Raw genomic sequence first — 22,029 nt, forward strand, 5'->3', positions numbered from 1 at the left:
TGTTCTTCTCTACTCATCACCTTCTGTTTCTCCCTCTCGCCTTGTCTGCATTGTTCATTTCTCATCTATTTACCTCACAGTCCATCATCCCACTTGTCATCTGTCATCTTGTAACTTGGCCTTCGTCCCAGCTTTGTGCTCAATCACACTCACTCTTATCACTCTTTTCTCTCCTCCTCCCGTGCTGTTTCCATTTCCTTCTCTCTACCTTTTTTTCTTCCTGCCTTACATTTGACTCCTACAGCTCAGTCTTGCTCCCCCCTTGCTTTTTTTTTCTCTCTCTCTTCTCGCTGCTTCACTTTGTCTTTCCGCTGCTCCGAGAACTCTGAAGTCAGACTTCATCTCTTGGGAAAATGTCACTTCAATCACGACAAGAAGGCTCCTGAGCCGTGCCAGACGATCGGCTGGTCGATCTGCCTTTTAACTGGTTTTAGGTGCGTGAATGTATGCGTACACTTTTCTGCACTTGCCTACACTTAACACACGTGTCTGTGAATTTACACAATTACATTGACGAGACAATCTGTGGAAAAGGTCATTTTGTCCGACTTATGAAGGTGTCCTTTGCGGCTCTAAGTGTGCTGCCAGTTTCGACATATCTGGCTGCACCAGCGCGGGTGTAAAGGGAGGGTTGGGGGTAATAACGTTTGCATACATTGAAGTTCAAGGAAGAGGGGAATTCCCCTGAGGGTGGGGAGCGGGCAGCCTGTAGAACGGATATTGGAAGACTGAGATGTGTGAGATAAAGCAGAAAAAAGGGGAGGGGCTCCGCAGACGGGACAGTAAATGAGAGGAGGGAATGAAGGAGGTTACTGAGATGTGGGGGGAGTGAGGTGGGGCCTAAAGATGACAAAGTATAAGTTAAACAGAGGCCTTGGATTGAACTGATATATTGAATTTACTCTGTTCGCTTTGGTCAATTGTCTGGCTCCGGCCAATATATTAAAATTAATTGGACAATTCCTGAAGCGCAGCAGCAATCTTGTAGCTGGAGCGGGCTAAATCAACTTGCAGGTAATTGAAGGAAAGTTGAGAATAATAGAGGGGGTAACAACAAACTTGCACTCAAAAAACTCCACTGACAGGGCTTTAGGCTTTTTTTTTATTTATTTTTTTTTTACTTTATGAGAGGCAGCATAATGAAGAATGGGGCCCTCCTCCCAACGGCACATCCCAGCCTTGACAAGGCAATTAGAGAGGAGCAGCATCTCGTGTACTCAACAACACCTCATTTATACTCGCTCAGGGTGAAGATTCATGGCATGAAATAGTTTGAAGAGGTGTTGGAAACATTATCGCACGCAAACATTGTGTTGTTGTAACATTCTGTATACTGCCATTGTCCTAAGTTTAATATATAATGGCCGGCCTTTGCTAAACCCGTAAAATACAGGCTGAAAAATAAATTTGCATTAGAAAACGCAGTCATTCATCACAAAGTCTGTGTACCGGCTGCCGGATTGGCTCCATCCCCAGGTTGGACCTTCATCTAAGCTGTGAAAGCTGCCCCATCATGTTCACTGACGTCATCTGCAGCACATTTACAGCAGATGACTCCGCCTTTGACTGCATTCCCCTTTAGTAAACAATGCTTGGAAGAATTGTTAATGTCTGAATTCTTAACATATTGTCTGTGAGCCGGTTCCCTCAGCTGTTAAACATAATAGTGGGTCATGTTTGACCCTTATGATAACATGAGGGTGAAGAATCAATGCATCCCAATACACGTGATAGAAAACAGTGGTTTCACACAGTAAAAAGCAAAATGTCAGTCGAAAGCTTTTTGTGAATTTCTTGAAAGCAGCACAATGTAGAAATGTCAGTTACGGTGAGAAAGTTAATGAAAGAGTGAAGCGCGGCAGGAGGTAAAAAGAGAGAGATGGGAGATGAAAGAGCGCTGATGACAGACTGACATTGCGAGAGATGCACCAAGAGGGATGACGAAAGCTCAGCTGAAGTCAGACACACAGCGGAGTGAAGAGCCGTGAGAAGGGAATTTTGATTCTTGTCAGCTTCTTTTGACTTCCAACTTCTACTGACTCGAGCATCAAGACAAGTGTCGTAGTGCGGAAGTTAGCGGAGCGCAGCAGTTTTATCTCCGTGTTAATTATAATTCCAGCATATACTGTAACCGTTTCAGTTTGTGAGACTAGGAGTTAAGTGCCAATAGGGAGTCCTCAAAATGAAACATGAGTACAAATGCTTTAGAGGGAACTGAATCACTAATTCACACAGTGGGTGTGTGGGAGTGTAGCTTCAGGGTGGCAACGGGGGAAATGAAGAACAAGGAGCTATTGGACATGAACTGTGACAGCCTATTATTGTTTTTAATGTAATACAGCCAACAGATACTTACTGCAGTTTTGACATAAGCCTTAATTTCATAACATCATTTTTGGGAAGTCACTACAGTTGTCATTTATTTTCCACATCTCCTGGATTGAATGTAAACACATCACTCTATTGGACTCTGACTTTTCTATACGTTTACGTTTACTAGACACAAAATAGTGTGGACTAATGAAAAGGTGGATCAGTCCTTAATTCAATGGTCAGCTGCATGATGGTCGTGTTAGGGAAGACTTCAGTAAACTTAAATGATATGTGCATTAGGCAATAATGAATTGCCTTCATATCCTTTTGGTTTCATGAAATAGACCCAGAAGAATATGTGAGCACTCTGTGGAGACCAGTAGAGGACAAACAAATAGAGGATACCCTATTTAATTCTATTTTTATTGTTAAGTCCAGAAATTGACATCAAAGCTGTTTTTCCACTGAAAAAAAAAAACACGAACATCTTTCTTTTGTCTTTGTGATGGCAAAGGTCGGCAATGATTCGTTTTCGCCCTGTTTACATTGTGATGCAGACTCGTGTTGTAGTGAATATATATTTAATGACATCAACATGACTTCAGGTAATTATTATAATTTATTACATACAATTGATATGCGCTCTTCAAAGCCACCAGACTCCAGTCAGACAACAGTAAATTTAACTTGCTGATCATCGAAACTCACGTCACTCAGACTCCACAGAAACAAATTACTCATCAAAACCATCTTAGTTAGTCTTTTCACATCACCAACTCTGGTTTGAGAGTTTGAAAGAGAGACTGAATAAGACTGAATAATAAGACTGAATAATAACAGATTTAAAAAGAGAAGTAAGAATGTTGGGGGTCTCAGATCTGATAAGGCTGCATGTAGTTTAGAAAATGTGCGTTGTCGGTACCAATACCAGTAGCATAAAATGATACCAGTACCAAAAGAGTACTTCATTTGATACCCATCATGGGTTACCACTGATAACGCTGTCCCCCGACCCGAAGTGGTGGGACTGCTCGCGGAAGCGTAACGCCCACCCTGCGGTTCCGTTCAAGGTTCAAACTATTTGCTCTGTCAGCACTGTTGTCATTGTTGGTGCTGTTATGACCGTTAGCTGCTAGCTGCTAGCCGCCGGCTCAGATATCTTAGTGTTCACAGCCGTGTGCAGGCAGGCAATACCGGCCGTGTGGGTTGTAGCTGCTGAGGAAGTAGGCCAATCACACGTCGCATTGAATCCAAGAAGGCTTGCATTGATTGGCTGCGAGCAAATCCACAAATAGTAATTTTTGTCTACATCCAGGCACAAAAATAATTAGTTTTTTGACTGGAGAAGTATTGATACTACTTGGTACTGGGTTATTTTGGTCGATAACTTATTGTGTAGTACAGCCCTTGTTCTGGTAGTCTCTAAATACAAGCTACTGTGACGTAAAACAAGTATAGTGAATAAGGAGAGACACCAGGATCCTTAGTGATCAGAGTTATGTGTGTGAATGATCTTCTGAAGTTCAGCGTGCACGATGATGGATTGCCGCTGCTGTTTGGCAGACATGCGTTCCCATAATTCCCTTACATATGACGCCGAGCACACAAGCAGTCTTAACCACTTCATTAACTTTTAATTTGCCATTTGAGTAAGTCTGAAAATAGAATGTAATAACTTTTGTCTGATGTTTGTTGACTGCCATGAGATGTGACGGGAAAACTACATCACAGCGAGCTCTGTGCAATAATCCTCATTAAATTGAATATACAGATGATATCTGGCAAGTTCTACAACACACTGCCAGTGTGCACTCCATAATATGGCACTACTTAACTCGTTGGTATGTATCATTGAGTCACAATAGTTCTCAATGCTTTTTAAGAGAGTTGAATACCAGCACCAAATATTTCTATCAACTATCAATAATGGCTCTAAAAGCTCAATATTTCTAAGATCTAATGATTTCAATGTAATCTCAACCCCTCACCAATCCTCCCTGTCTCTCTCTTTCTCTCTCTCCATCCAGAGATAATAGATGGGACCCCCACCTTGAAAATCAACCATGGCTCCGGCACAGTGGTGCTACAGTTGCCAGGCAACGTGAACGTGGCAGACAGACGGTGGCATCGGCTGGATGTCCGCAGCAACAGCAAGGTTGGACGCTTCACCTATTTAACACCAACCGCCATTTATTGAGCTATTTAGCAAAGAAGCTCCAAGTATATTCACGCCGAGCTGTACTGGCAGATGACAGAGCACGCACGCACTCTATTTCACCACTAAAATCAAGAAATGCTGTCTTGCATTAAGATATTTTAAATAGATGTTGGCTAACAATTTATATTAGTCATTCATATGAACGGCTTAATTTGTTATTTTCACACCCATATTGGCCAAGATGTGCTGCTTACTTATCCAAGGAAAGACATCCAAGCAACTCTTTTGTTTGTGATTATCTGTCAATGAAAATAGTTCAATTGCATTTCAGCTGTGATCATGTAAATTCTTCTTTATGCCCTTATATGTGCATAGGCACAAATATCACTTTCAAAGGAGAGGACACAAGCCTGAATGTGTTAACACACTGTGGTTGTGTTGCTGAACTTCACACGCGTTGACTCTTCAGTTATCACTTTACACTTGCTGAACATCCACCCACACCTTTGGCCTCAGCTTGACACCGACTCACGCAGCCCGCAGGTACTCAAGACATAATCTGGGTTCGACAGCTGCATGTTTAATGGGAAATGGTGTTTTGCACGCAATTTGAATGCTTCTTTGAATACAGTGTAGATACATCAAGATGTGTCATAATCATTGAATCCTGTCTGGATGTGACTGGAAACTGGAGCCCCAGAGAAAACAACTCAAATTTGGTCAAAATGAGTGATGTGGAAGAAACAAGTTGTCGCTTTAGTAAAGTTTTACATTATGCAGGTGACACGAAATATCTTGCACACCATTGATGTAAATGAGTTTTGGCCGTTTTGTATTGCACATTTGTAAGAGCACCACCGTAAGCCTTAGTTGATATGGGTAGTCAGACCAAATATTAATGTTGACTGAAATCTGACAACCAGTGGCCAGGGAACGCGCTAAACATGGATCAGGGCACTCTGAGCTGCTGAGCTTCCCAACCTTGGAGTAATGATGGTTTGATGGTGCCAAACATTACAACTAAATGTTCTTATTCGGACCAATAAATGAGTGATTCCTGACATTGTTGTGAACAATTAACATAATCACATTTCTATCCCTTGTAACCTTATAGCTGAGGAAACTATATCATGTCATGTACTCCAAATAGCCCCATGCAGGCCTACTTGATACTATTATTAGGCACCCAAATGGGGACGATGTTTGTTGGTGATTTAGTATTGCAGAAGTCTCTGCAACGTAAAGTACAAAGGGAGACAATAGCGTTGAGAGGGAGACAAATTATTGCAATGGCCCTCCTTTGACATTCTCTGCTCAGGCTCATTGGAAGTGAATTCAATTAGAGTAAAATTAAGGCTAATCTTCATTTGACTGAGGAGCGCTTAGAGCTCCTCACCTCCAAGGACTCACACGTAACCACTGCCTCATTGTTCTCGTCTCGCTTACATATCAAGGCAGGCAGTCAGTGATGCTATTTTTAGAGGCTTTGTTGTAACCCACCCTGAAAGCTTCAACCTTACGGTCTCACTCCGCGCTAAGGACATCTCAATCTCTTTAAACAGATGTCTTCATGTGAATGCAGAATCTTTAGTCAACGGGACAAGATTTAGTATTCATTTCCGTTTGTAATCTGTGTTGTTTTGACCAATCACGTTTGAGCAGGCTTTGGTTGCATGCAGGTAAACAGACGAGGACTGTGTTGGCCGAAATGCAATCTCTGAACCCACCGGCTCGTAAACAGCTAATGATTTAGCTGTTTACGAGCATGCTTTTATTCAGCATTCATATTCAGATATCTGTTTATAGAGATTAGCCGTAGACATTGTCTCTCAACTCAATTCTTGCGTGTCAAGTTGCTAATTGGACCGTAAACGATGGCCACCGCACGTGAGAGGAAGTCTTGGCCCGGATATCTGTCATCTGGAAATCCGGTTAAAGCACCTGGACTGGCTGAAACCCGTTGTGGGACACCCATCCCAACGTAGATGAGTACCACTCAAGTAAAAGCACAGGACTGAGTTTTGTCAGCACTCTACCAAAATAAAAGCCTTTTCATATTCAGCACCATCAAAAGCCTCTTTAAAGCCTAAAACTGAATAATCAAACTTATGTCACACTTCAATTTGCTTCATTTAGCTGGTGACTCAAAGTTCCCCAAAATGTTCCCAAACCCCCTTTTCAAAAACAAAGAAACACTGCTTGCTCTACCTTAAGTGCAGGCTAACCATTTTAACGATGCCATCAGGAACATTACCTTGCCTCTAATACAGTATCCCACTGAAATGTCTGTGCAATTTGTGTCCTTTACCAGAGCGTTCTTTGTCATTAGATTTCTTTTGCATGAAAGGAAATATTGGCTGTAGGTTCAGCTTCACATTGACAACACTGAATGCATTTGCTCTGTATTATGCTGTATTGAGAATGGGGGCAGCCGGACAAATGCATGAGTGGATCAGGACTTATAACAACAGATTTATTCTGAATTTCATGAATACAATAACTCATTGAGACTTCTTTTTTTATATTACAACGGGGATTATTCTGCACCACAATGACATTATTCTTAATAACATTTGAGTCCTGAATAGTCAGCAGCAGCTTATCCAACCTGGTCGTGTTACCAAGCACGGACAGAGCTGCAGTCTGTAGATTCACTGTATGATTCAGCAGCGAAGAATCTAGCCATGAGCACTGTTGTTTTCTAACATCATACAAGACAGAACCATGAATCAGATTTACCGAAACCAACGCATATGTTTTTGTCTGAAACAGTTGCTAGCCCTGAGCCTAGTAAAGAACTGAATGATATTTCATAGTGTATACAGTACCTTTAATGTAGAATCCTGCAAACAATCACTGTGCATGTGACACCATCAACCTCATTGATGATCAATCAGCTGGCGCAGCGGGTGTAAAATTAGCTGCTGTTTCCTCGACAAACGTGCCTCTGTCATTTTACCCTAAAGAGATGAAAACATGCCCACACCCACAAGGAAGGTCAGTTTTATGATTTTGTTGGCATATTCAGGCGTGTATGGTGAATTATACAGTTCAGTAGATAGGAAAGCTCTCTCACTCCGGTTTCAAGCAGCTGTTTCACACAGCTGTTTCTGGGTCTTTAAACGAGTCGCCGTCCAGGGGATCACCCCGAGTTGTTCCCGACAGTGTAGCATCGCCTAGCACATCATATTCTCTCCTCCATCTCCCTTTACTGTCTTGTCCCGGAGACTGCCTTTTTTTTTAGCATTTAACTTCTTGTAAAACCATTTTTAACAGTTAAAACCGTTTTTCTATTCAACTTCCCAAAAGCCGGACGTAAAACTCTCCAGTCATGAACATCCACCTGAACTGAAGGATGAACCGACTCATATTTGGAGCTCAAAGGTCCCTGTGACCTCATGAAACATGTTTTTGGCCAGAGCTCAAGAATTCTTATGCCAATTAACACAATCTCACACCAATGTCTAAGAGGATAAAATTATATTGTGATGACAATCTGGACGGACATGGACTGGTTTGTGAAGGCAGACAACCGTGGGTCGGTAATTCTAGTTTAATTATTTTTTCTTTACTCGAGGTTAAAGTTTCTGTGAGTAAAACTTACGCAGGCCGACTTATTTGGTCGCATTGATTATGCTAATGATCAAATCTGGTGAACGTGCCCCTACTCCTGAACAGGTGATATACAGTATACAGTATTACATGTATGAAAGTACAAGTAATGAAATAAAGTGGGATTTAGGATGAGAATACTAAAACGTTCCCGGCCTAATATGTTTATTAAAGAGTATTTTTGAGATTATAACTTTGAAGTATTCAACTTTAATATTGCAACTCAAACTTTTGCTCCTGGGACACGTAGACATGTTCTCCTCGGTTGTATTGTGACAGCACATATGAAAGCTTGTATCACAGATGTGAAGAAAAAATGTTTTTACACACGGAACTGAATGCTTATGCACTGGGTATTGTTAACCACCAGAGTAATGGTGATCATTTTTGTGCCACTTGTTTTTTGGGAATTATCAGGTAAAGCTGCAAACAAATCCCCCCCCCCACACACACACACACACACACACACACACACACACCAATAAAAGCCATTTGCAGTCCATTAACATACCCTGTGCACATGACAGTGTGATCCCAGTACGAGCTGCATTGGGCTGTATGCCAATGAATAACAAAATCAACCATTTGTCTGAAAAAGGTAGATTAACATGTATATTAGATTCTTTCTTTACTGTAACTTTAATTTGATCGTTTTTCTGCTGGCCTAAACAAGCTTATTGAAAGAAGAACATTTCATCAGTTGATCAGTTGATATAAATAGTATATCATCCTTTGACAATAGGTTGTCATGGCTTCCACATAAGCACCGTCTTCTTTACTTGTAAGTACACCAATTATTGGAACACGCTGGTTTTTCATTGGTGCTCCAACAGGAGACCAAGCAGGCAGCAGCAGAGTAATACGCACTATTGTAAGAAATGTAAGAGATGACGGTAAAAGCCCTTGACATCAATACAAGGTACACTCATTACAATAATACACAGAAGTAGGAGCCTTTATTAATACATTTGGTTTCTATACAACATGTTCTTGACTGTGTGCTCCCCACAGGAAGTGCGCTTCACCCTGGATCGCTGCTCGGGGGCGGCGGTGATGGAAATGGAAGGACTCGGCAGCTGGTTGACCACCGAGGACCACTCCTCCTGTGAAGTGACAGGCGTTACACCCAATAACGACAGGTACCTGAACAGTGCACGCCACTATGTTTTGAAAGACAGGTGTGAATCTGTGTGGGGATGCGAATGAGAGTGTGTCAAAGTCATTTTAATGTGCTTTCATTTGGGGCCCACATATTTACAAGGGGCCAGATGAGGGGGCCTTTTGATCTTCAATTTACCTTTTTTTTTTTTAGTTAGTGTGCCCAAAGTGAACAAATAATCTCTACAAGTGTACCCAAATGACAGGGGTATGGCATGTGTTTATTGAACTGTTTGTAAGATGTGCCTCTGCATGCCTCTATATGTGTTCTAGACACCTGAACATGAGCCAGGTGCTCCAGCTGGGCGGTGTGAACGAGGACATCCCCTACATCTACCCTCAGCTTCAGCACAAACACTTCACCGGCTGCATCCGCAACTTCATCGTGGACAGCAAGGTAACGCAGCGCTGACACACGTATACACACCTGTGCAGAACCACACGACCGCTAGCACACCGGCGCCCGAGCACTCTCAAACTCCCGCCTGCACTCCAGCTGATAAATGGATTAATAACGGGTTTCAACATTCACAGTACCCTTGTGCCATGTAAGAGGAAGAACTGTAACCTCAAAGCTCTTTCAAATATTACACACATACCCTGCAAGAGCGAAGTGGAATATAAACCTTTCCACTCCCGCCCAATCTTGACTTCAAGTCGAGACTTTCAAGTAACCTTCCACTGCTCTGTTGGACTTAAAAATTCAAGGAGTCCATGGTCAACCATGACAATCTGAGCTCAAGCCCAAATCATTTCTGTATGAACACAGGCCTCAGGTGTGATAGCCTTTTGTGAACCCGCTGCCTTCTAAAGCCGAGAATTTTGGCTTGGCTTCAAATAAACCTAAAACGACTGAGTGAGAAATATTGGCCCTGCCAGTCCAAAAGTATTGCGTCTTGCCTGATATAACTGCTATTAAGACATAAACATCAAGGTCTTTTTTAAACTCTATTCAAACTGATGCTGACAGGGTAAGACGTGGGTTCCCTGATAATCAAAAATCACTTGGACAGATGACCAAGCAAATCAGAAATAAAATGTTGATATTTGAAATATGTTTATGTCACTTCTCAAGCTAGGTAATGTGTAGCTTACCACGATTCAGAAGCAGTGCTACCTTTGTTACTCGTTGCTGGAGATACTGTCTCTTTTTGTTTGCACTTGTAATTTACATTGTGATTAATACCTAAGTTGCATCTATAAAATGTGCTCTGCATTCAATTATGCTTGCAATCTGATCACAGAAGTTTTGCATCTCTCCATGCAAAGCAAAAGAGTGGGAGGGGAGCAGGACTTCTCATCTTCTTTGACACTTTCATTGGAGGCAGCAGAAGCTTTGCTACTGGTTCTTTTTTGCTGTGCACGGAGCTGCTTTGAGCACTGCGGCAGTGACTAATTTGAATTGGATATCAGAAAAGTGAAACTCCTGGTCCTGTAGGAGCGGCTCTCGCTGGACTCTTTCAGGGAAGCTAGCTTTTCAAATGATCTTGGATAAATAATCATATTTTTTTAAAAAAAGGAAACATAAGTGGAGAGTTAAAAGTATGATCAGCCCTTTTTTAGGCTTTTTACAGCAGCTGAGCAGGACTTCATTTAAAGCTGAGTCACATGTTTTATCTAAGCCAAATCTTGGCGTGAACTAACAAAGCCTTGTAGAAATTGATGTTTATAAAATCATATGCAAATGAATCTGTAGCTAGAGATGCAGCACACTTTTTTCTCTCCTAATACACATTCTACCACCACGACTTCTGACCAATACCTCTGCCATATAATGAGGTCAGTAACAGCTGAAACAGGATCCAGTTTTTAAGGAAATGTGTATCTGTTCCTCTTATTGCATCATTGTAATTATGTAAAAACTGACTCACATTTTCAATCTGACTTAATTAATTGAGCAACTTATTGTCTACTAATTTACTTTATCTACATTTACATAAATTATGCAAATTAGTTCCACATATATAATTGCGTTAATGGAAAATCTCTATCAAAATTTCTGTAAGCTTGTAAGATTATATCTTTTTTCTATTTGAAGGTTTGCTTTTGTACAGTATTTGAGAGTGTGTGTGTTTCTGTATGTGTGAGTGTGGCCTTGTTGTTTTCCCTCTTTTGTGGTTTGTACGTGTGAGCTAATAACAACCCGAGAAATGGCAGTTACCTTCAAATGAAAAAGAGCCTAGTCCTTCACTTGTTCAGTTAAAACCACTTTGGTCTAGTAGTCTGGTTCAGTGTAAGGAGCGACATGGCCTCTAGGGGCGGTGAGTTTGGCTGTTAGAATTGTAGGCTTGTTCCCTCCATAAACACAAAGTATCCATATGCATTCATCCATTTCATCCATCAGCTGTATCCACTTGACCTTCAGAGGGTCAGCGCTGGAGCTGGAGCCGATCCCAGCCAACATTGGTCGAGAGGCGGGTTACGTCCTGGACAGGGCTTCCAATCAATCACAGGGCTGACACAAAGAGAGAGACAATCATTCACCCTCACATTCCGTTCCTAACCTGCATGTCTTTACTGTCTTGTAATGTGGGAGGAAACTGGAGCAATCACAGAAAATCCATGCAGACACAGGGAGAACATGCAGACTCCACACAGAAGGAGGTTCAAACCCAGATTCAGTAGATATGTAAAGCTCTATTAAGATGTTGAATCTCCAGAATGGAAATATGAAAGGATATACGTTTCTCCTGCTGCAATGCTAAAGGCTTGTACTGTGGTTGGTGTGGTGTACCTGAGCTGGAGACGTAGCGGGAGGCTGCAAAAACCTCATACACTAATGAGAGAAATCTGCATGATGTGTGTGGGCGGACATGAGGATAATAAATCTCCACAGAGCAAGCAACAGTAGGCGTACTGATGATTAGTAATGTTGATGGACGTGTTCCGACATTGTATGATCTTATTTTTGTCATTTGTTGTTGCTTTTATCGCAGCAGAAAGTGCTAATGTGTCACATTTCCATCTGTTTTGAGGTGTGCGTGCCTGTGAAGTGGTAAAGGTAAAGGACATTGATAGTAGCTGAGTACTCTGTGTGTGTCTGTTTCTATGTACAGTACATGTCTCCATTTTGCTAATGTGTCTCTATATCAGAGGTTGGTTTTTTGTGAGGCGAGAGTGAGATCAGATTGTAGGAAAGGGTAATTGGTTGAAATGAACATTACCAAATCTTAGTATCCTTTACAAAAAAAGGAAACATATTTAAATTCTGATTAAAATGCTTCCACAGCCACAACTGCAGGACAGGCAAGAAAGTTGTGTTTGGGGGAACCTCGTATTTCATTTTTTTTCATGCTAATATGTTGTCGGCTAAAACGCGTAAAATGATGCTCCGACGGAGTACGTCCTCCCCAATCTATCAACAACCATATTGACATGGCGTTGGTCCAAATTGTATCTTTAATTCTCTACCACTGTTATACGCTATGGTTGTACGAGTGAAACTGTCAGATTCTTACAGTAGCATATTAGAGAAGAAAATATAAAGTGCAAATTGCGAACTACTTTTATACACATTGCTAAAAAATATATATTTTAGTTAGGCCTTTTCAACAGAGTCCAGTTTTCTTTTGTTCAGATTGACGTTTCCCTGTTGTTATCAACCAGTAGCTAGATAGCTACTTGCGTTAGCCAAAGCAACACTTAGCTTATTGTAGTGTTGCGAGCCCTGAAGGACGGTTAAGCTAACGGTCCGGATCTGTTTGGACTGGAGGGCGCGGCCGGAATGGGTGAACAGGTATCTGCCAACTGGGTGTCTGTATGTATGCGTGTCTTTCCTGTGGGCATCTGTACATTAGGATATATCTGCAGCGTGTCAGGACCACGTCACCTCCATTAAACGTATTGAAGTGTGATGCACGGCTGTCGGGAAACAGTGTGTGTGGATGAAGAAGAAAGCAGACTAGACTGAGCTAAAGGCAGTGGGAATGTGACGCTGTCTCCTGGAAAAGAGACAGGAAGAGATTTTTTGATTTTATAATTGTGTTTCTATTCTGGAGTTGGGTCTCTCCCCTCCGGCTGTCATTCGCCATTGTCTTTTTTAACTCCCTCATCCTCGTCTTTCTCCCCTCAGCTCTGAGAGAGAACATTACTGCTACCAAGTTTTTCGGTTGTTTTGACAAAACTGTCACTCCATTTTTTAAGTATGGAGGTTTGGAGTTACAAGAGTTGAATCTAAAGGATTATACCTTTATTTACAATTAAAGGAAATCTGAATGCTACAGCGTACAATGGTAAAAAAAAAATAAATGTTCTCCAACTTTGTGACAACACTTCAGTAAAGGCCCTCTCCTCGTCTCGACATGCCCCTGTGCACAAACCCAGGTCCATTTAACAAGTTTCATTTGGTAGAACTTGACCTGCACAGAACTCTGACTTTAACCCCTTTCAACACAACAGCCTAATCGGCCAGCATCAGTGTTCGACATCACTAATGCTCTTATGGGAGCAAATCCCATAAGAGGGATAAGACAGGTTCCAAAATCTAGAGGAAAGCTTCTTTAAAGAGTGGAGGCTGTTACAGTTTTGTAATGAAAAGTCTGTCATTTACATATTGGTGGAAAGTTCCTGCCTCACTCACTACGCAGCACACTCAGCTCTACACTTTGTATTTTAATGTAAAATGTGTGTTTTACTTCCTGTGACTGAGACATTTTTATTAGTGCTGGGCAAGTTAATGCTTTATTATCGCGTTAACGTATTAATTAGTTAACGCCGACAATTATTTTATCGCGCGTTAACGCAGTTTTCTTTTTATTATTAAGGGGACATTTTTAACACAAGGGCCGGCAGCGAGCGGTGAACAGCTGTTTGTGTGGCGTCTCTACCTGTTTCATTCACCTACATTCCCCTGGGTCCTAAGTCCCTCCATGTACAGCTTCTTATCACCCTCTATGTACCAACGTACATTTATAACAAATGCCACACATATTACGGTAATCAGCCTTGCATATGTGTCTGACTAAAATACCAAAACAAAGCAAAAAATAAATGATTCGTTTAAATTATTTTTTTAATCTTTTTAAAGTGTTTTTGTTTGGAATATGCATAATAAGCATATCATTTAGTTATCGCTACTGAGAATTGAGAACAGAGAACATAAAAAACAAAAAGAAAAAAACATGACTTGGATAGATTTGCAGTTTTCAAGGTGTATATTTCAAATTGCATCTCTTACACACATGAAGATAAAGTTGTGAACACCGGCTGAATATCTATTATCAGAATCATAATAACTGTATTATAACTGCTACTGTGTAAAGGGAATACTGCTGTTAAAAAGAACCTGATTTGTTTGCAAACCAAATGTTATTGCATTTTTGTTCATATAGCAGTACTTTTAAAGTAAAAGTGCGCACTACACTACTTTTGAATTCATTATTGAACTTTGCGCATAATAATGCGATTAATCGCGATTAAAAATTGTAACCGTTGCCCAGCACTAATTTTTTATACATAACACCTGGAATTATTCTTGGCAAATACAAACAGGCCTATGTCTCTGTGTGGGTGTGTTACTCTTTTCAGCCGAAGCCAAAATTTGTAATTCAATCAGAAGCAGGTGTATTTTTGCATTCAGCTCGTATTGTAGGTCCAAGTTTTTTGCTCAAGCACACAGATACACGCCACAGTGACACAGAAGCACAGTCGAAATCAATTGCAGACGCCCCAATATGTCCTTCAGTCATTGATTGCTATGTCAGTTTTTCGGTTCTCAGCAATCAACGTGATCGGTCCAAACCAAACAGGACCAGCTGTGGCTTATAAAAGGTCAGCAACCAATAAGATGCCTCTTTGCTGGAGGTCAGAGCCAATCAGCAACTCCCTGGCGGTATGACTCGCTGTCAGTTTTTACAATCCTTTGCATTCCCATGTCCTCGCCCGCAGCACCAACATAACTCATAAAGTTCGTTTGGGCAGCGACGAGATTGAACATATTAATGTTTTTTATGGCGTGGTTTTGTGAGGGACACAAATTGAGGCATTCAAGGTTCCCCCGTCCTTACAGCTTTCTATGCAGTCGGCCATGCCGTTTGTCCGTTAGAAGATTTGTCCAGGGTTTGGTTTCATCTCTGTGGGAAGAGAGTCAGAGAGTGGAAAAGCACAGAAGGCCACAGTTTATCCTGAACTCATGTCCTTCAACACAATTATTTATTTTTTATTTTATTTTCACTCTCTTTGACTTTATTTTCTTCTTTTCAAACTCTGACTCCCCCTCTGACTACTAACCCCTACCTGACTGTCCTATGTCGTCATCAAACTGTTTATTGGCAACTCTCTCTCTACTTCTCATCTACTCGTCTCAACTTTCCCTTTTCGTTCCTTTTTAACGCTGTTATCTTACATCTCTCCCTCTTCTTTCTCCGCTCTGTTCATCTTCTCTCTGGCCCCTACCCATAACCCCATCTCTCCTTCCTCCTCCTCTCATCATTCCTTTCCTCTCCTCTCATCCCCTTTTCATGCACCGCCCCTCCATCTCCTCTCCCCTATCTCCCCCATTCAGCTGTATGATTTGGGCTCCCCGGCCGACTCGCAATCCAGCTCTCCAGGCTGCCTGACCACCGACAGCAGCTGTGTCAACATGGGCTATCCGTCCTGTGGCCACCGGGGTCGCTGTCACGGCGAGTGGGGCTCCTTCAGCTGCCAGTGTGTGCCGGGATACGCAGGACACCACTGTGAAGAGGGTAAGCCAAACTTATGCATTAAAGCAATACATCAAACAACAACAACAAACCAAAATCATCCATGTGTCCCGAAAAGAACATTTATGTAAAACTAAAGCCTAATTACTAGCTGTTGGAGAATTAGTTTGTTGTAGCGTTAAAGCAAAATGGAGTGTAACATTTAGGTCTGAAGGTTCTGATTGTCGCCTGAAACAGCTTCCAAATATGAACCTTGTTTTTTTTCCAAATATGTGGATTTACAGGCCATATAACTATTACACATACAATAAGCACACCGTCAAAGATGCTTCTGTCAGCTATGTAGCACAGCCAAACAAGATGGTCGGTTCCATGTGACGATTAAAACGGATAAAATGAGACGGCTTACAGCTTGTTTTCTCTCAACGCCTCAGGGATGTGGAGCAAGTAAACCCACTTTCTTTTTATATGCAGTGTAACATATCCTAAATTCTGTATTAAATCTAGCTGACACAAATTTATTGTGAATGTCATCATAAACGTTAAGTGTGGGGTCCCCCCGGTTTTGTAAAAATGTAACCTAGAATCGTAAAAGAGGATTGAGTGGACCTCACCCACGGCTGTTTCATGCCTTTCTAACATGAATACATACAACTCCATTTGTAAATGAATGCATGTATAGGTCACACACTTGTCATACTACCCCTGACCCCTGAACTACCCCCTGGTAGCTCCATACTAAGGATACTTATGGCCTGGAGGAAGCAACTCCGTGTGAGCTTCTCTGCGGTGGCCTCATGTCTGTGGAGGCGTTTGCCTGACTGCAGCAGTTGGACGAGACTATTGTTGGACTGAGATGGGATCTTTAATGACCCTCCCGCACCGACCCCCATACACGTCCTCCAGATTGAGAGCACCTCCACAGATGAATTCTGCTGACTGCAGCAGTCTTTGGCGGGCTTTACAGTCCTGTTTGGTTCTCTTCTTGTACCGTACAGACACGGGACTCTCAAATGAATTCAATGACGACAATGTGAATGAATCATTCTCCACATTCATGAGAGGACTCGTATCTTTGAAGAAGCAACAAGCTGTGGAGTCGATGACCAACGAGGGGCATGTGGATGCTTTTGGCAACCATTGAGGCAATCTTTGTAAGAAGAAAGTTTTCTGTATTTTCTAACATGATTCTCACAAGCGGACTGTGATTTATCTGTGTTAAACCCGTTCTCACTCCCAACTCGTCAAATACCGACGCTTTGTCAGTGTCCTTCTGCGTCTTATACCAACGCACTGGCACACCAGACTTACTATAATGTCAACCCATCCACCTCGTTATTAGATGGTCAGACTAATAGTATAAAGAGCACGTGTCGCTGGATCACCCTTCCCAATATCAAAGACTTCCACATTCAACGTATCCGTGGTTTACAGAAACCAAAAAAGTTTTTGCTGGCGACAGGGCTGACTAGGGGACTTTTGTTCCATCTCACTCTCGCCCGTTTCCTGTTGTTGCTGTTTTTATAAAGGCATCGCTTCAAAGGAGAGACCCTTTATGTCTGTTTTGAACTCACCCCATACCCAGATGCGGGAGATGAGGCGGGAGATGCTAAAGTGTATTCACACCTTTTATCAAATTGCATTTCTGCACTTCACATGAAATATTGACGTGTTACAAAAAAAAAAAAAAAACTGGCCTGTGCTGTCGTAATATTTAAACACTCAGAGATGCCCACTGTAACGTTCCACCTCACTTAGTTGGCATTCAGTGTGAAAACACGCCTGCGTGAAAGAAATGCAAGGGGCTCAGCTGCTGGTGGGGGTGTTGTGCATGTACCGGTGAGATAATGGAAAATGATCCGGGGAGTCCAGTGAGAGCAGTGGTTCTCAATCTTTTTACGGCCAGTGCTCCCCAATCCATTATCCAGGTCCCTTACTGCCCCCTATTAATTAAAATGTGATCTCAATGTCTCAGCACAATATTAATGTTGATTATTATTCTGTGTTATCTATTAAAAAAAGCATGTGATTGAATGCCAAATACCAGATTTGATTAAACTGGACAGTTGGGATATCATGAGTTTCCCAGAGAGCAAAGAAGCCATGTAAATACCAATGTTAAACAAATGCAACAGTTGGGAAATTTGAACTTTAATTAGGTCTTGTTTATGGTCATAAATGGCAATCAGAAAGCCACTTTAGTGATGTAGTTTCATTTTAACAATAGGGGGTTTGGGTGGGACACATATTAAGCAGAGTTCTCCCCCGGAAGTGTTGAGCATCAAACAATTAATTTGTATCCGTCAAATGGTACAAACATCTTTATTTATGTAAACACAAAATTGAGGAAGCAGGTGACAATTCAAAATGTAAAAACAGAATAGAATATAATAGTAAGACTCATTTATTCTGTTTTGCTTTGGAGTATGTATTCTCCTGTAGATCAACTTTTCTCATTTAATGTCGAGGAATAAAGTTGTAATTTAATGAGAATAAAGCCATAATGTTTCAAGAAGAGAAACCTACCTGTCCTAAAGTCTGCTGTGCATTACGTCATCGCTATGCTGCTATGGCAGTGCTCCCTTCACAGTCTTGACAAACGCATAACCCACTTGTTGTGCACTGCTCTTCATCAAAGGTGTAAAACTAACAGAAAACACTTCTGATCAGTCAAACATCTCGCCATCGTGTGACTTCTACATGCAGATGTTAACTTTGCAACCTACAATACAGTGCAGCTCGAAGCTGCTTCCCCCCCAAGCCTTTCAGAAGCACACGCAGCATCACAGAGCTACAGTTCAGAGGAGTGCAGAAAACAATGAAAAGCTGCTCGCTAGCAATTAGGAGAAAAAAAACTTCAGATGAGCAAGTCTAATGATCACATTGTGAAAATGTGCATTCAAATGACTCAACTGGCATTGACAAACATACACACACACACACAAAGCCCCCCGAGAATAACTCAAGGCCCTCCTTTCAAATATATTGCTTCCAGCGCCCCTTAACGTTCTGTGAACATCTACTGCAGCCATACCCATCCAACGGTATCCTGCAAACATCATGTCACCATCTGAAGCCCACTGCTGGCTCTTCAATGGATTCATGATATATATATATATATATATATATAGGTATATACCGTATACGCAAGGTAACATCAGGAAGAAAGTGTGTCTACAACAAATCTAAGCAGCAGTAAGAAAACAGCTTAGATGTTTGTTTTTTTCCTTATGTAGCAGTTGCTTCAAAAAGTCCTCCAGGGATTTAATCAACACCCCCATTTCCGGAGGTTTAGCGCACCACATTCTTCTGTACTGAACAACCTATCTATTTAAGAAAGGAAAGATTATTAGTGTAAAATTGATAGTGTTAATAGGATTTTATTTGCCACATCCCACACAAATCCCAAATCCCACACAGGCACACAAGCAGCTCCGTGGCCTCGATAAACAGCAGTAAAAGACATAACGGAGTTCTGAGAAGACACGGCTGATCAGATGCACAGCGTATGCCAAGGAGAGACCCAAAATGCACGATCTGTCATTGCCTCCAAGCGGGATCTCACGAGCCGCTCAGTTTCATCGAAGTTGCACGGAAGGGAGACAAAGAGGGAGGGGATGTGGAAACAAGAGACGGACGGAAATCCGGGCTTGCACATGCCATGAGATGGAAGAATGGCTTTGGAAACATTTTAGGTGTGCTTGGTTTAGTCTGCCTGGCATGCATAAAAACCCACTTGTGAACATGTGCCTAAGAAGGAAGAATAACCCAAGCTAGACCACACATACATATTCTGTCTTGTGTATTCTGCATATTTTGCCCTGCCACCAGCTCTCTGCATGGGGGGGGGTGACTTGGGGACTATGTGTGACGTCACTTCCCTCTGAACTGAAACGTCTTCTAACTGGATACAAATGTGTGTTTATTCTCAATAATATCGCTATTGTGTCTGACTGACTTGTGTGTATTTGTGTGTTTGCGCCAACACCAGAGGCCCCAGAGTATTCCTTTGATGGCCACAGTCACGTGCATTACAAGCTGGCGTCCCCGCTGCCGGCCCGAAGGACGTGGGTTCAGGTCCTGGTTCGAACCCGCAAACACAGCAGCACCATCCTGAATCTCATCTCGAAGGAGCTGAGTGAATACATACGACTAGAGGTAAGGCTGCTACATGTGCGCATGTGTGTGTGAGTGTTTGTGCGTGTGTGAGTGCGGATTTGGTATATTTTGGTTAGTCTGCCAAAAAACATTGAGCCTGTTTTTGTACGGTTTTGAATATAGTGGATATGTCTCCTTTTCCTTCCATCCTGCAAAGTAACAGCAATCATTTTCTTCAATCATAAACTGCGCTGACAATAGGCAGCGTTTCTATTGCTGTCATGTAACCTATCGAGCAGCCGGGTTGTAAACAGGTTGTTAACGGAGGGAAAAAGCAATTTAACACAACATCGAAAACAAGCTGCAGATATTTTTCACAAATGTTCCTTGTTAAGTCATAAAAGCTGAATGCTTTATGATATTACAGTGCATTTGGGTGCATGTCCCATTAAAGGAATAGTTCAACATTTATCTGGAAAACACCTATTTTCTTTATTTCGGAGGGAGAGATTGTTATAAATCTGTCATGTCTGTCATCACCATGATACTGCAGCTACAGTATTCTATATTATTTTCTTTGTTTCTGTCTGTCCCTCTACAACAGTCAACAAACAAGCTAGGCTAACTAGCTTCCACTCAGAAAGTGGGAGCTACATCACCTAGCTTGCTAAGGTTAGCACTGATTTTCACTACTTTTCATTGACGTTACGATCGGCTCCTGCACACTCATAGTATACACAAAGCATGAATTTCGGCTGCTGATATCGCCATGAATTGCGCATCACTTACAACCGCTGTCTGCCCCGTCTCAAGGTTGGACTCATAAAAGATATTGCACTAATGATATTATAGCGCAGACATGCCCATACATTTTTGCAGCTGAGTGCAATGATCCATTTGTCAAAGTATACATTCTGCCTTTCCGTCAAGAACACACTAGGCAGAACATCATCAGAGAAAAAGGAAATTCAAACATGACAGAGAAATGGCATTTAGGACTGTCTGTCAAATGCACACCTTCAGACTTTAAAAGAAGACGACTTGACGGTTTCTTTTTGTCTTATTTGTCCAGGTTTAGCTGCACAAAGTTTTAGTGAATTTGCCGAATCAGTCAAAGGAGTGTAGCTAGTTTCTGATGTTCACTGGTTAAACAAACATGCTAATTGGTCGGCTTTAATGAGTTGATAAGTTAATTTTTTTCCATTTTCCAATGTCCCCCTGATCCGTCTGTGTGTGTAGTAATGTCCTCCAGCTCCGTGTCCAGAGTGTCTCACTGCTGCGCTCCAGTATCTTACACATCGGTCTATTTTCATATGAGCTGCTTGAATTTTCAAAGCACAAAATGTACTTGTGAATGTACATTAATACGTATGTGTATTGGCGTTTGGCTGACTGAGTCGTAGCACAATCAGCCAGATCGTCATCCTGATCTAGCTTCATGTTCTCGTGACACTTGTGGAAACAAAGCCAATTGTTGTATCTTCCAGAACATTGAACCATTCCTTTAATGATGTGATTTCTGTTGTATCGCCTTACATTTGACATTCAATAAGTGTACCATGCATACTCTCTCAGCTTGGAATGATGTCAGACTTTTACCGCCTTCAACAACATAAAAAATTCCGTGTTATGATTTGGTATCAGAACCTTTTGACTTGTGTTGTTCTGTGCTTCTGTTCTCGAAACTACTCAAATATCCTCTTATGGTCAATATACTGTACCTAGGACAACCAAACATCGTCTGAATGTTGTACAGTTTCATTTTATACAGTGATAGCGTTTCAATAAGTGGTTTCACTACAGTGGCTTCTCTCAGCTTTCTAGCCATATCCAATGTATGCAGGAGAAAATAACACTTTATTTTATATATACTGCATCCAAAACGGCATGATTTTTGCCAAAAACTGCATGGGATTAGCATAAAATGGGTACGTCTGTAGAGGGGAGGCTCATATAACCCAATTTCATTCACATACCTTGAGGTGGGAGGTCACCCCTGTGAATATAACAATGCCCATTTTTCTCTCGCCCAAATGTAGCCCCCTTAAC

At 41.7% G+C, this 22,029-nt stretch overlaps 1 protein-coding gene across 1 annotated transcript in view; it reads left to right on the forward strand.

The window, feature by feature from the left end:
- The window catches only part of LOC116382790 (neural-cadherin), a 297,924-nt gene that overhangs the window by 229,998 nt on the left and 45,897 nt on the right, over positions 1–22,029 (forward strand). Inside the window, exons 28-32 of the mRNA XM_031846106.1 lie at positions 4,341–4,468; positions 9,095–9,222; positions 9,515–9,638; positions 15,744–15,924; positions 19,874–20,040. Coding sequence (XP_031701966.1) covers positions 4,341–4,468; positions 9,095–9,222; positions 9,515–9,638; positions 15,744–15,924; positions 19,874–20,040 — 728 coding nt within the window. The remainder of the gene's footprint in view (positions 1–4,340; positions 4,469–9,094; positions 9,223–9,514; positions 9,639–15,743; positions 15,925–19,873; positions 20,041–22,029) is intronic.

The sequence above is a fragment of the Anarrhichthys ocellatus genome, unplaced genomic scaffold (assembly GCF_004355925.1).
Source record: "Anarrhichthys ocellatus isolate YVR2014 unplaced genomic scaffold, GSC_Weel_1.0 scaffold6, whole genome shotgun sequence".
NCBI lineage: Eukaryota > Metazoa > Chordata > Actinopteri > Perciformes > Anarhichadidae > Anarrhichthys > Anarrhichthys ocellatus.